Here is a 14,794-nt window from a genome sequence, read left to right as displayed (position 1 = left end):
AATCTTTCCTTTCCTGGTTTATGCTCTGCATGCCCTTCTCTCCTCTCCACCTGCCACATGACATCCATGGTAAGCCTTCACATCCGTGGTACCTAACTCACATCCATAGCGCGCAGCGGCATAACCTCCATCCTCATCAATCCGCCTGCCTGACAGCCGATCAATTGTTGTCAGCCTTTTCACCAGAAGAGCATGGCCGTGCAGAGCAGTGTAGACTAGTTACGTTTTATTAATTAAACTGTCTTTTGTCTTGTAATTCAAAATATTTTCATAGAAGTAGCTGATGGGAAAAAATAAAGATTTTAACGTTCATTGACTCATTTCAGAGTAGTAAAAAGAAAGAAAATCGTTTCTTCTTAGAAAATGCCAAATGCCAAGAAACTGAGACAAAAAAAAAAAAGGCGTGCTTACATAAAATAATTTATTTTCACCAAAGAAAAGGTGTACCCGTATCCTTCCATGAGATGTACCCTTAAATTATTTTCAAGAGTTTCCTCGTGTCTCTCCAGGGCCTGCAAGCATCAGACCAATGAAAAACATCACTGCGATAGCAGGGCGGGACACGTATATCCACTGCCGCGTGATTGGCTACCCGTACTACTCCATCAAGTGGTACAAGAACGCTAACCTGCTTCCCTTCAACCACCGCCAGGTGGCCTTTGAGAACAATGGGACTTTGAAACTCTCTGATGTGCAGAAAGAAGTTGACGAGGGAGAGTACACGTGCAACGTGCTAGTGCAGCCACAGCTCTCCACCAGCCAGAGCGTCCACGTGACAGTGAAAGGTAACCCTGCCGCCCCCCCCCTCCCCCACACCGCTCCTTTCCAAGCCTGGCTTTTTTAAGGGGGCGGGGGGCATCTCAAAATCTGAGTAGAGTTGGACAGAGTCATAAAAAACCGAGAGGTGAACAATGTGCTAAGTGTTGTCTGTGATCCTGGATCCTCGTAGGACTTGAAGTTGGTGCCACTTTCTCCGAAGAGGAGTTTGTGTCTTTGGAGTTTTCAGACCATATAGACCACACACTGTTGGCTTGGTGATCTAGTGTTCGTTCGGATAATTTTAGAGCATGCATCTTCCTTCCTCTGACCACTCTGTCCGCGAGCTCTTACCCAAATGGGGAGAGATTCTGCCAGTGGACGTTGGGCAAGGACTTGAAGTTCTCATCATGACTGGACGGAGCAGCAGGGCAGAGCATCCGTATGGCTTACTCGGCAACCCATGGCCAATAGGTCCCCAGTCTTTCTGACTAAATTATCCATTACATCATGTCATATACTGTGTCCTGGCTTCCAAGCTGTCAGGGTAATCTCTGATGTTCTACAATATAACTTCAAAGTCCTTTGCCAACAACAAGCGATGAACTGTCAGGCCCAGGGACGCACAGCCTCTCCTTCCCAAGTCAGTGAGTTTCCTCAGCCAAGCGTAAAATGAAGGATTCGCATCAATGTAGATATTTTAGATACTTTACGTGCAATACACCATTAAAAGAGAAGGTTGTGACGTGCTCTAAAAACACCTTGCAGGAGGCATGAGTACCCTGCAGCCACGCTGCATGGCCTTCTGAGCTACCAGTGTGCAGAGAATCATCTCTTAGTGCCCCATAGGCTTCACACAAATGTCCCCATCCCCTCAGCCTCAAACATACTAGTATTCAAACCTTTCATCCTAAGGAACATCTGAAAACACACATACTCACACAAAATGCCCCTTCACTATAAAATATGTCATTATGTTGTATATTAGGCACTTGTATTTAGGTATTTTGAATTTTTCTTAAATTGTCCCATACCTTAATTTTCCTTAAATAATTATAAGTCCTTGATGGAGTCAGGGTCCACTTCTGATGCTGCCCCATCGTGTAGGAGTCATCTGTGGCCTTTTGGGTACCAGCCCTGAGCGCTGGATGTAACCGTGGCTCAGGAGGTGAGCTTTCCTTTGAGGAGCTCTCCTTCTCATCAAGAAAGACAGTCACTGAACAAAACAAACACATAAGGCATGAGACACCCGAGTGTGTGCATGACTGTGCAGAAAATTAAATCAGAGCGGTGCTGTAAGGGTGTGTTGCCATGGAGACCTGGAAGCTACATTGCTGAATGTCTTCACTTTGCCGTTTTAAGATGCTCACACCTTCAGATGAGCGTTTCGCCCACACACCGTCTTCTGATTTGCAGATGACTAGCTCACTGAGATGTGAAGCTCTTTTGGATATTAACACAATTCCTTGTGCAGAATCAAAACATCACATTATTAATATCACAAGATCCCGTGGACACTAGAACTTGAGTTTTGTTATTTGTGGTACCATCAACTGCGATCCCAGGAGCTAACAACCTCTCACCTCCCATCTCTCCAGAGAGTCTTCCCACTATACAAATCTGTATGGCTGTCATTTTAGGGAGCCATTCGAGGTAGAAAAAAAGTTGGAATATCATGAGCAAAGCAGCTAGTTGCTTTCCCTGGAGATGCCTGTCCTCTCATGCTGCCAGGGACTCTGGCCGTTTTTCCAACAAGCAATCAAACAAAACCAACTTAGACCCAGAAACAAAATGGAACCCGAGGTGATCACTGCTGTGCCTCAGTGTGACTGCTGTGCCTGTGTCACTGCTGTGCCTGTGTCACTGCTGTGCCTCAGTGTCACTGCTGTGCCTCAGTGTCACTGCTGTGCCTCAGTGTCACAGTAATCATTGATGCCGAGGTTCCAGTGTCTTATCTGCCACACTGTGAAGGTACCGGTGCAAACGCCCACACAGAGAGACAGGCAGCTAACTTCTCAGCATTGTAACGGCTTTCTTCTTGTGTACTCCCTCACATATGCATCGGGATCCCCAGAAATCCATAAGCTACATTTGAAAACACTTACCCATAGGACAGGTAATTAGCAGCCAGCTATGTTTCAAGCTGTTTTTAAGTTACAATGATTGATCACATGAGGCTGTGTCTGCCTTGCCCATTGGCCTTCTACTGCTACTAAGATGTTTTTTTCAAGAGCGCCTGATGGAAACATGACCATTTGGATATAAATATTTCAATACTAAATATTGGGGACACAAATTTGAACAAAGGCCAATTGAATGATTAGCTTTTAGTCTTAAAGTCCTGGACCAGCATAAATTGATGTGCTGATGTTGAGCCTCTTAATTGTCATAAACCAATTCAAAATATCTTAGGCCCCAAAGAATAATATATCAGGTCTTGTAACCAGTATATATGATTTCATAAAAGGATTTAGCCAAGTAGTCTTGTGTTTAAGGGCTTCTATGAAGTATACAAAATGCAGTACAAATTATCAGTTCCAGTGTGCGGGTATCTGAAGGAAACTTATCACATGCTATATTTCAGTACAGTGTCCTTGTGGTCAGTGGCTACTGGCAGGTAGGCAGGCAGGCAGGGCTGGGTTTTCACATTTGCAGTGATTCAAATGTGGGCAGGGAAGGGTACTGGGAGACAGTGGAGTGCTGGGCTGCAGATGTGCACAGCAGTCTGAGTAGTGAGTAGAGACAGAGCAGAGGTCAAACAAAGGTCAAGGGGTCTCTTGGGCTGAAGGAAGCCGAGCGCCACCTTGGCTGCAGAAGATGAAAGAGATGTATTTCCTGAGTGCGTCCATGCCCAGTGGCAGAGGGCATTTCACAGAAGAGATGGTATCCAGGGTTGGTATGTGAAGACCTGGGATCTTTTCTGAGTTGGGAAGAGGTTGCCAGATGATTTTGGACAGTGAAGCCGCACAGACTGACTTGGATTTAGAATGGACAAAGGACATTTGTGAGCCCAGGGCCGAGAGCAGGAGAGGCCACACGGCACACAGGCGGAGTCCTGGGGAGGAGGGTGGCAGTGTGCACCAGGAACATGCATTAAGTAGAGGCCGAGGTAGATTCAGGTTCTGCGTGGTCACTAATGGACCCAACATGGGTGTGAGAGAATGGGAGGCACCAGGCAACTCCAGATTTTACTGTCGACAGTGGGAAGAAAGAAGCCTTGCGCTTACAGAATAGGCAGTTTTGGGGCGACAGTCTGAGAAGAAACTAGATGGGGTGTGGATGCGCCCAGATTGAAACATTGCACAAACAAGTACGGACACCCAGTAGGGAGGGGCAGATCAGCAGACTGATCACTGAAAAGAATCGAAAACCAAGAGCTGGGAGAGGGCTGTCAGTGTCAGCACTTTACCGGTGCTGTACAAGCCTGAGGCCCCGAGTCTCAGCCCCAGAGCCCACAGTGCTGGAGAGGCAGAGACAGGAGGAACTCCGTGGTTTGCTGGCCAGTCTGTCCACCTACCCACACAAACTTGAAAATATTTTAGAAATTTCCCAAAAGCAAAGCATGGGTTTATGCTCACTAAGAACCCTGTCTAAGCCTCATGTGAATGTCGTGTGGGCACACCTCACAGCAGCTGCACACCCTATATTTGGGTATTATGGGTCACCTAGAAATGGCTGTGGCTCTGCAGAGGATGTGAGCTGGCTGTAAGCCAGTGTGAGACCATTTCTCAGAAGAGGTTTCAGTACTCTGGGGTCTTGGGAACCAAGGAATACAGAAGGACAAGGAGAGGTGACAGCGGCGTCCAGAAACCCAGTATGCAAATTGAAGTGCATCAGACAGTAGAGGATGAGGGATTCCAGGGCCCAGATGTGACAAGCCAAGCTATTCCTCATGCAGGATGACAAACTGATCAGCCTCTTGGTCAGACTCACATGAAGACCTGTCTGTCAACCATCTGAGGCCCAAGTCAGACAATAACAACATTTAAACTGCCCCTTTTAAGTTCCCTACACCAGTGTGTTCACTTTAGTACAGGACCCCAAATTAAAATGTTACACTTGTGCCTTATGGTTGGAGCCCCTGAAAGTGTTAAATCGAGGAATGGAAGGGTGCAGTAGGCAAGTCTGTAGGGAAGCCTCAGCTAGCTCCTGGGTCATGATTTAAGCTCTCTGTCTGTTCCTCTGCCATGAGCAACCTTTCCTCAAAACTAGAGACTTAATATCTCTGGACTCTCGTGCTCACTGCAACCAGAAAAAAAAAAAAAAATACAGCTCTCTCCTGACTGTTCCCTACAGGTGGCTCCTGGGGAGGGCATCTTCCTGGTTAGCCCAGGCCACAGGGCGTCCTTGGTGGCCACTGGTCGGGGGGGGGGGGGGGAAACATCAATATACTTATGCTCTCCCACCCAGTGGGAGACAAGTGAGACAAGAACAAATGCTCCAGGTCTGTCAACCTGAAAGGGACAGGTAGGGACTTCAGACTGTTTCTTCATGTCACTCATTAAAAGCTGCCCAATAGGAAAAGCCCTTGCAGATGGGCATGGTGGCACACAGTTCAATCCTAGCACTGGGAGGCAGAGGTAGGCAGATTGCTGTGAGTTTGAGGCCAGCCTGGTCTACAAAGTGAGTCCAGGATGGCCAAGATAACATAGAGAAACCCTGTCTCAAAAAACAAACAAACAAAAACAAAAAAAGAAAGAAAGAAGAAGAAAAGCCCTTGCACTGGGGGGCGGGCAATTTGTCAGAAAATAAACTGTACTCAGTGGTTAAGGATCCTCCACGTAAGGAACCAACCCTGAGTGTAGGGAAACCTGACAAGGCAATAGAAGCCAAGCGGAAGCCATGGCTGTGGGGGTGATAAAAGGAGAGGGACAAAGCACTACAGCCTCGGCCCTGCAGACAGTCAGAAACCCCTCAAAGTGTGCCGTGCCCAAACCAAACAGCATGTGCATTTGACACGTGATAGAAACACATGCATGCTGACTCTGTCTCTGAATGGATGAATGACTTCCAGAAGCAGACTAAGTCACCCCACAGGCCAGCAACTCAGTTAGAAAACCTGATCAATGAGCTCACCAGGAAGCTGGGGGTTTAGCAGATGCTGCAAATGTACGGATTCTGCTCCAGTTTCCATTCTGTTTACTGTGAGAAAACATTCTGACCAACAGCAACTCAGGGGGGAAAGGGTTAACTTGGCTTACACTTCCAGGCCACAGTCCAGTATTGAGTGAGGTCAGGACAGAAGCTCAAGGCGTGAACTTGAAGCAGACCACAGCAGAATGCTGTTCAAATGGCTCCTGCTTAGCTGGTTTTCTTACACAGCCCAGGACGACCCATGCATGGCCACCCACAGGGACCTGAGCCCTCCCACACCAATGAAGGATCAGCATAATCCCCTACAGACAATGCCCACGGGCAGATAGGATCTTTGCAATTCCTCAGTGGAGGTTCCCATCCAGATAACTATGGGCTGTCTCCATTAACAATCTAAGCTAACTAGGACAGATGTGTATCAGAGGCCAATTATTTGTGTGCAGGTCACTGCAGACATTGACACCTCTGGCTGTCAACCAGTGCTGGATGGTGTCTCATATGGCTTTTATTTTATTTTACTTTTCTATCCAGGTCACATGCAATTTCACACAGCCTAGAACAGCCATGAGTTGATGCATCTCCATACAAAATGATGGAACTACTTAAAACGTTGTCAGGTTTTTTTTTAGACGTGTGTGTGTGTGTGTGTGTGTGTGTGTGTGTGTGTGTGTGTGTGTGTGTTTTATAATGTAGTTCTCAAGTGTGAAAAGTCAAGATGACAATGTCATGTTACAATGTTCAAGTTTTTGGACATACCTGGTAGACAAATATAATTTTAGACACTGAAATAAGAAATGAAAGGCTGGGAGGATAGGGGAAAAATGTTTGTGAGCCTACGTAGGACTTTCCATAAAAGAGGAATTTCTGAACAGTAATATAGTAGCCAAGGGCTTTCTCTGGGTTTGGCTGCGTTCACACACATGTGCCATAACAAGGTGTGTAGTCTTCGTTGGTTGAAGCTAACTGTGGCATTTCTTGCTCAAGCTGACTTATAGTTGCTCCTATGGGTAACAATTATACACCATTAAAAATTTTAGCTTTTTCTCTGGATCTGGGAAAATGCAGCCAAATCAATGTCTGTGTATTTAAATCTGCATTTAAGGCATTATGAAATGTGATATACAAATCAAATAAGGTTGCTGTCTGTGAAGGAATTTTTTAAATGAGCAACCTTTACTACTTTCAGCCATGAGGCTTAGGAGGAAGGACGCTGAGAGGGTCTGCTGAGTTGATGAAAAGATGAGTGGTTGGTTTTTGTTTGGTTGGTTTTTTTTGGGGGGGGTTTCCCCCTTGAAGATGGTCTAGCTGTCTTATTTGTATAAATCGCCCCGTGTTATTATCCTATGAGTGCATGGCCAGCGCTTTATTGAATCATTTCAGAATGATGAATATGTAGCTTCATAGGCTGCTGCCCGAGGCTGGAAGACGGCTTGGTCAGTAAAGTGTTTCCCTCCTCGCAAGCACAAGGACCCAAGTTTGAGCCCTCAGAACCTACACTGAGAAACACGGTCTTGGCGGCTCCCATGATGCTCATGCACTCTTCCAGCGGGATCTTTTTGCCAATGGTTCATTACTGTTGACCCAAGCAAGCTCAGGCCAGACCAAATGCCAGGGTGGAGTGGCGAGGGAGGAGCAGAGTCCCATCCACAGCTGAGGTGGACAGTTGACACTTGCTGGGCGTGGCGGGGGGAGTCGGTTTGCTTTAAGATTGTAGTCCCTGGTGAGTTTACGTTGCTCCCACAGAAGACCACGTATCCAAGAATATATGGACAGCACAAGTTGAACTTGATGGATTATTTTTTTTTAAAGTTGGGTATTGAGGGACTAGGGGTAGATCAGCAGGAGCTGGGGAGGAGGCAAATATCATTAACACATGGATCGATTTCTCAGAACAAACAAACAGCAGTCAGGTGTGTTTATTTGTTTCTGTTTGTTTGTTATCCTCAAATGGGGGAGATGGCAACGGGGAGACACATGCTCCTCTCGGGTCATTTACCTGCCTGCCTGTCTAGATCTGCCTGTCTCAAAAGAAAACACCGTGGATAGCACCTGAGGGAAAATACCCAATATTATCATCTGATCTTTACATACATACACACATGTACCCCTGCATAAATATGAACACACACAGACATATACACACACAGAGACATGTGCAACCAAATAGAAATATAGACCAGACATACACATAATCATAGGAACACATCCATGCACACGTATATAGAAACACACATTCAAATACACACACAGACATATGCAAAGATAGACAGACGAACATACAGAGGCACATAGACAGACATACACAGAGTTAGAAATACATTCACAGAAAGACACAGAGGCACATACTCAAAGACGTGCATATGGGGACACAAACATCAATTTTCTTGGGAAACAGGGTTTGACACACTCAATTCCTACAATACTAGTGCAAATGATGAAAGCAAACCATTTTTTATCTTATTTCTAGGATACTCTTCCAAGACATTGAAAATCTAGCCATATACATAGTTGTACACGTGTGTGCTCTGTGCATGTGTATATGTGTGTGTGCACACATGTGTATTCATGTGTGTTTAGATGATATTGAGGAAAGAACATTTTTCAGTATATCTTTTTAAAAACAATAGTTTGGCCTTTCAGCTTGTTTTGTTGCATATGTCTGGTTATGGGAGGATCCTTCAACAACTGATTCAAACAATCTGATCGTGGCTAAAGCTGAGCAGTTCTGATCGTGGTGGGCTTGCGTTGGCTTCGGTCCAATGCGCAGGCAGAAGGGGAAACCAGGACCCTCCTTTCATTTCATCTTAAGCAGTTTTACATGTAGCCGATCTTGAAGCATTTCCTTCCCTGAGTCAGTGCCTCCCTGAACTTGAACACTGCCTGACTGAGCGTTCTAATTGCTGTAGACCCAAAGTGCCAAGAAAGTTAATTGCCTGCTAGATAAAAAAAAAAAAAAAAAGTCACCTTCTATTTATATTGACATAAAACTTCATAGCTTACAAAACACTTCTCCATGTGTCATGTTAATTAATGCTCACAGTGACTCCATTACGGAGTCAAAACATAGTCAGAGAGTCAGAAGAAAGGGCAGGAGTGCAGTCAAGGCTGTCAGCTCCAGACAAACCCATAGCTAGAGGCACCGTGGGCTTAGAGAGTGAGACCCTGCTTTAAAATAACAGCCACAGAAACCAGGGCAAAAACAAACCGAGGCCCTAATCCAAGAAGGCAAGAGAGAAAATTAAAGGGGAGACGTAAGTAGTGGGTAGATAGATCAGTGCATAACAGCATTTGCTGTGTAAGCATAAGGCCCTGAGTTCGAATCCCCAGCACCCACTAAAGTAATTGGGCATGGATGCACACACCAGGATTGTTAATCCTAGGGCTATAGGTAGAGGCAGGAGGATCACTGGGGTCTGTTGCCTGTCCACATAGCTCCAGGCTTGCTGAGAGATGTTGTCTCAAGGAAATAAGATCGAGAATGACAGCATAGGAAGGACACTTCTGACTTCCTGATGCATACATGTACACATACACACACACACACACACACACACACACACACACACACACACACACACTCACTCACTTACCACCAACACCAATAGTACCAAGCCTAGCATGATAATGAATTTTTATCATCACAACACTCAGGAGACAGGGCCTTCAGGATGTACAGGTCAAGGCCAGCCTGGGCTGCATAGCAAGACTCTTGTTTCAAAAACAAAATAGTGCTGAGAGTGGATCTCCACCCTCCCATCTCTCAGCGAGCAGCTGGGATGCTGCCCTCTGAAGAGTCATTCCTCAAGACCCCCTGGTACCTGTGCTCATGTGGCCCAGGGCCACAGGGACACCCTTGGCGGGTGCTTTGCAAGCTCTCTGAGGTGCTCATTTGCTATACAACGCTGAACACCATCAGCTGCCATGAGTGACCAGACTGGTCTCCACTGGTTAGAAACTCCTCTTCGCTCAGTGGCTGTCCCCTTCTTCTGTCCTTCGCCATCACTCTAGTTTCTGGAGAGTCTTGTAGTAACTTTTACAGAAACCACAGCATGTCCAGGTTGTTTCACACTTTCAGTCCTGTTTGCAGAGGTCATTTGTGTGTAGCCAAAAAATAACATCCGTTAAGTGCTTACATTGACTTTCCAACAGCTACGTAGGGAATGTATCGTTTCTGTTATAGCCAATAGGGAAGGCAGCACAAAGTTTATATATTCAGTGTGTGGCCCGTGGTAATTTACTGTCACCCCAAACCCTACTTAATTAACTCATGGATAGCTTTGAGGAAAGCAGGAATTTTTAACATCTTGTACTTTAGGTGGTTGGGACTGTCGGGAGTGTTCCAAGACTCACTGTTAAGGAAATCCTACTGCTCAGCCCCCACGGGGCTTTGCCCATGTTCCAAGAAACTGTGTCTCCTCTTTCCCCAGTCACGCATCCCCACAGCAGGCAGAACTTCAGGGTGCCCTGCTGGCTCTCTCTGTCCTTGTTTTGGTTTTTTTCCTACGTCATCATCTGAGTGTCATCCTGGAAACCCACGGGAGGCTCAGAGCGAGAAGCCGAACACACAAGACCACGGTTTTGTGAAATGTGCTTAATCTGACTGGTCAGAGGTCAGGAGCATGAATCCCACATAGAAACTCATGGGTAGGATGAACGATGGAGTCGCTTGAGCGAAGGCCGTGTGTTGGCACCATTTCCCCCATGGCAGGAGGAACCAGGAGGCAGATGCCCTACATGTTTGTTCCTATTTAATATGGTGACATATGTGTCACCCCATTCTCTACCATCATCCCTAAGGATTTTCTTACAAAAAATTGTTATGCGATTATAATGTGTAAGGTATTTGTTCCACAAGATGCAGGAAATTACAGAAGTTGATCAATTTCTTGTCTTCCTGACTCTGCATAAGCCACTAAATCACTTGAGCCATAAACACGATGTGGTCCACAGTAGCTTTTGGACCACAGGCTCCTGCAGTGTGCAGAGAGCTCACTTGTATCCTATGCACCGTGCCCTACTGAGCCCTGTTCTATAGGCAGAGAGATTCAAAGCATGACAAGCCTCTGTGTGAACAGCCTGGCACTGGTGCACTTGGCTGCGAGCCCAGCAGGTCAGCAGCCTCATGCTGTCCACTTTGTTGGAGCCGTAGTTAGCATGTGTATGGCCAGTGGCCAGTAAGATGTCTGGGCAAGTCCTGAGCAGGTCTCATGAGGGCATGGCTTTTCAGGCAATGTGTCACTAGGACTAGACTCTGATAGAGTGTTCATGGGGCTTGCCTCCTTATAATGTACAGAATTTGAAGATAGGGGTGATGTTGGAAGATGCATTTCTCCCAGGATGAGATGGGATATTAAAGGGGCAAGGCTCTAAGGAAACAGCGCCTTTGATAAAGTGATTGCCGCACATGAACAGACCTGTGTCCAGACTCTCGGGCTCTGGAGCAGCAGTAACCACAGGACTGGGGAGGCAGAGACAGAAGACACCTGAAGCTTGCTAACTGGCCAGTCTAGATGACTTGGTGAGCTCCAGGTTGAATAGAGACCCTATCTCAAAGAAATGGAGGTGGAGAAGAATCGAAGGAATACATGTGCTTCCACCACCTAATGTATGAGTGCACAAAGGCATGTACACATATGCCACACACACAAAGAAAAAAGAATACGAATGAGAAGAAATACCTTATTATAGAAGTCAGGGAAGTAAAGTAAGAAGAAGGAGACAGAAAAGAGATGTCGATTTCTGTTTCTTGGAAGATTTAAAAGGCAAAGGTCTGTACACTCACTTCCCATCTCAGAAACACAAAGTGATGGATGTTGGCACGCTAGTGTTTAGGGTGAGGGAGACAGGTGGGCCTCAGGACTCTCTAGCCAAAATGGTAAGTCCCTGGTTTACAGGGAGACCCTGTGTGAAAGATTGATATCACTGAGCAAAAGCAGCCCAGGATCCGTGTCTGGCCTCCTCGCGTGTTCACAAGGGTGAGCACACCCACCTTCCTCACCATTTCCCAAACTCTGAACTGAGACACCATTGCTCATTGCCTAAGATTGACCTGTACTCAATACGTGACCTTTCACTAAGGTGCCAGGCTCCTCTTTAAACAGAATATAGTTTTAATGGTTGAGGGTTAGAAACAAGGGATGGACCAACCTGGTTTAATGTCCCTAGTGTGAGTTTAGAAGGAATAAGAGCGGAGGCTGGCATTTGCAGTAGTGGAAGGCTCTCGGCCCCATAGAGAAAGGCCTCTGCCACCCTAGACACACAACGTGGTGATGGGTGACATTAGCAGTTATTTACACATTTCTTGGTTATGTCAAAACCCAGTGTGTATCACACTCAGAATCCCCTGTAATTCCGCCAGCTTCTGCTGTCGGCTGGACTTAGGAGCTTTGCCTCATTGAAGAGGATGTCCTGAGCTAGGAGAAGAGTCAGGAGATCCTGACCATGTGGCTTGGCATTCTAAAAAGTCACGAAAAAAGATGTGGGGTTGTTGCTATTATTAATTATTATTATTATTATTATTGTTAATTATTGTTTTCAGTTTGGGACTTGAGCTTTATACCTCTGCGTCGGGCCATTGAGAGAATGTTTGCTCATCATTTTGTCATCAGACATGTGACTCTAGCTGAAGTAGGAGGCAGCAGCGGTGAAATGATGTGGATGGTGCTGGTCCAGCGGGCTAAGCTGCTGTAAGGAGAAGGCCCACTGTGGTGGGGTGTGGCCAGCAGGGTATCGATAGCAAGCTGGACTGGGATGCCCTCTGGGGAAGAGCTTTTCCCTGACTCGTGGCTTCTTCAATTACACAAATCTGTATGTTAACTATTTTGGGCATGTTTTGCTTCTAAAAAAAAAAAAAATCAAACTTTAAATAGGACTTCCTACCATTTTTAATATACTAACCATGACTTATAGTTCAGTCTCAATAATATTCTATGATTTTTACATTAGTAACAGAAAGGCCAACAGTCGGGGACAGTGTGGTCTGGGACAGTGTGGTCCAGCACAGTGCTCCCCACGCCAGACACTTCTGTGCTCATGTCCACTCCTGACTGCTCACCTCCCTTTAGCGCCCCACTGTGGCTTTTCACTAAGCCTTTGTCAGGGTGCCTCAAATCTCAGCATCTAGTTAAGATCAAGTTGTGGATAAGGGTAGGCACGGTTGCCATGGCAGTTTATAGTACAGCGCTCAGGGCAGCGGCTTATCTCCTGAGGAGCATAAGTGAGGTTATTCGCATTGGTGTTTGGGGTTTTATTTTTTCCTTTATTTTATTTATTTTGTGTATGTAAGTATTTCTGTGTGTGTGTGTGTGTGTGCTGCATCTGTGCTTGGTAACCACGGAGATCAGAAGACAGTATCCGGTCCCCTGGAACTGGAGTTTTGGATGGTTTTGAGGTACCATGTGGGTGCTGGGAACTGAAACTCTGCAGGAGCGGCCAATACTCTTAACCACCAAGCCAGCTCTCCAGTTGCAGTACTGGTTTTCAGTGTGCTGGACGCACACCTCTTTAGCAGTGTGACCTCAAGCCATGTCTGGCATCACTTACAAAATGGTAACTATGTCCCTTGTAATTTTATGTGTTGATAAAATGTGTCCATGTTTAGATTTTTGGGAAGCATTCAGCGTGTGTGTGTGTGTGTGTGTGTGTGTGTGTGTGTATGTGGCATGTTAACATATATGCAGGTACAGACATGCACATGCATATGGAAGGCAGAGGAGGGTGTTGAGCATCTTAGTTCACCACGCTGTCTTATTCCCCTGAGACTGGGTCTCCACCACGGAACCTGGAGCTAGACAGGAAGCCCTAGTGGACACATACACACACACACACACACACACACGCACACACACACACATGCATGCACGCATACACACACATACACACACACATACACACACACACATACACACACACACATACACACACATGCATGCGCGCATACACAGACACATACACATACATACACACACACACGTGCATGCGTACATACACACACACACATACACACATACACACACACACACACACATACACACAGGCCAGGTCTGGGGGCACACATTACTGATGCCAGCGCGAGGGACAGGGAGGCAGGCAGGGCCCTGGGGCTTTCTGACCACGTTTTAACTGACACAGATGGCTTAAATGCCTGACATATTTGGTGAACTCCAGATCAAAGGGGAACCCTGTCTCAGAAAAGACAAGCTGCTTCTGAGAAGCAGCGGCCTGGGTTCCTCTCCCGCCAATATGCACACATGCTTTCATTCTCTCTCTCTCTCTCTCTCTCTCTCTCTCTCTCTCTCTCTCTCTCTCTCTCTCTCTCACGCACATGCCTTACTTTCCATGTTTGACATGGGAAAATGAAAAGCACGTATATATATATATATATATATATGCATATATTATATATAAATATATATTTCCTTTCTATTAAAACCCACAGGGGGAAAATAGTTCTTTCATTTTGTGTGTGTGTGTTTATTGCTGTTGTTTCTTCTCTTAAAGCCACATGAACTGAATCCAAAGCTTAGAAACTCACCCAGACGCTACCTCAGGTCGTGAACTCACTGGGACAACTAATTAAAAATGAGGTGGTTTGGTTGTCATTTTACAGATAGGGAAACCAAGGTCAAATGCAGACATTAAGTAGCACAGCGGGGTGGGAAACTCCACAGCCCAGTTCCAAAGCTCCCTGGAGAAGAGACCCGCTATTCTGACAGAAAGCACCAAGCCAGGAGTAAGGGCCGGTGTCTGTCTACATATGATGACCACCAGGGTTCTGTGTGTAAGAAACCAAAGATGAATAGTGTAGCCCTTCATATCACAAAGCATTAAAATCCATTCACCATCTGTGTGCGTGTAAAAAAACCTTTATACCAACTGGGGCAAGCTGTAAAGAAAGGCGAGTGTCCTTGGCCTATCACTGTTGCTGGTGTGAGCTCATCCCACC

The 14,794-nt window shown here is 46.1% G+C and overlaps 1 protein-coding gene and 1 pseudogene across 1 annotated transcript in view; both read left to right on the top strand.

The window, feature by feature from the left end:
- The window catches only part of LOC127192954 (40S ribosomal protein S19-like), an 877,505-nt pseudogene that overhangs the window by 592,979 nt on the left and 269,732 nt on the right, over positions 1–14,794 (top strand).
- The window catches only part of Dscam (DS cell adhesion molecule), a 574,658-nt gene that overhangs the window by 332,889 nt on the left and 226,975 nt on the right, over positions 1–14,794 (top strand). Inside the window, exon 9 of the mRNA XM_051150389.1 lies at positions 510–785. Within this exon, the coding sequence (XP_051006346.1) occupies positions 510–785 (276 nt within the window). The remainder of the gene's footprint in view (positions 1–509; positions 786–14,794) is intronic.

The sequence above is a fragment of the Acomys russatus genome, chromosome 8, assembly GCF_903995435.1.
Source record: "Acomys russatus chromosome 8, mAcoRus1.1, whole genome shotgun sequence".
Taxonomy (NCBI): Eukaryota; Metazoa; Chordata; class Mammalia; order Rodentia; family Muridae; genus Acomys; species Acomys russatus.
The sequence above is the reverse complement of the archived record's forward strand: the minus strand, read 5'-3'. Positions and strand labels throughout refer to the sequence as shown.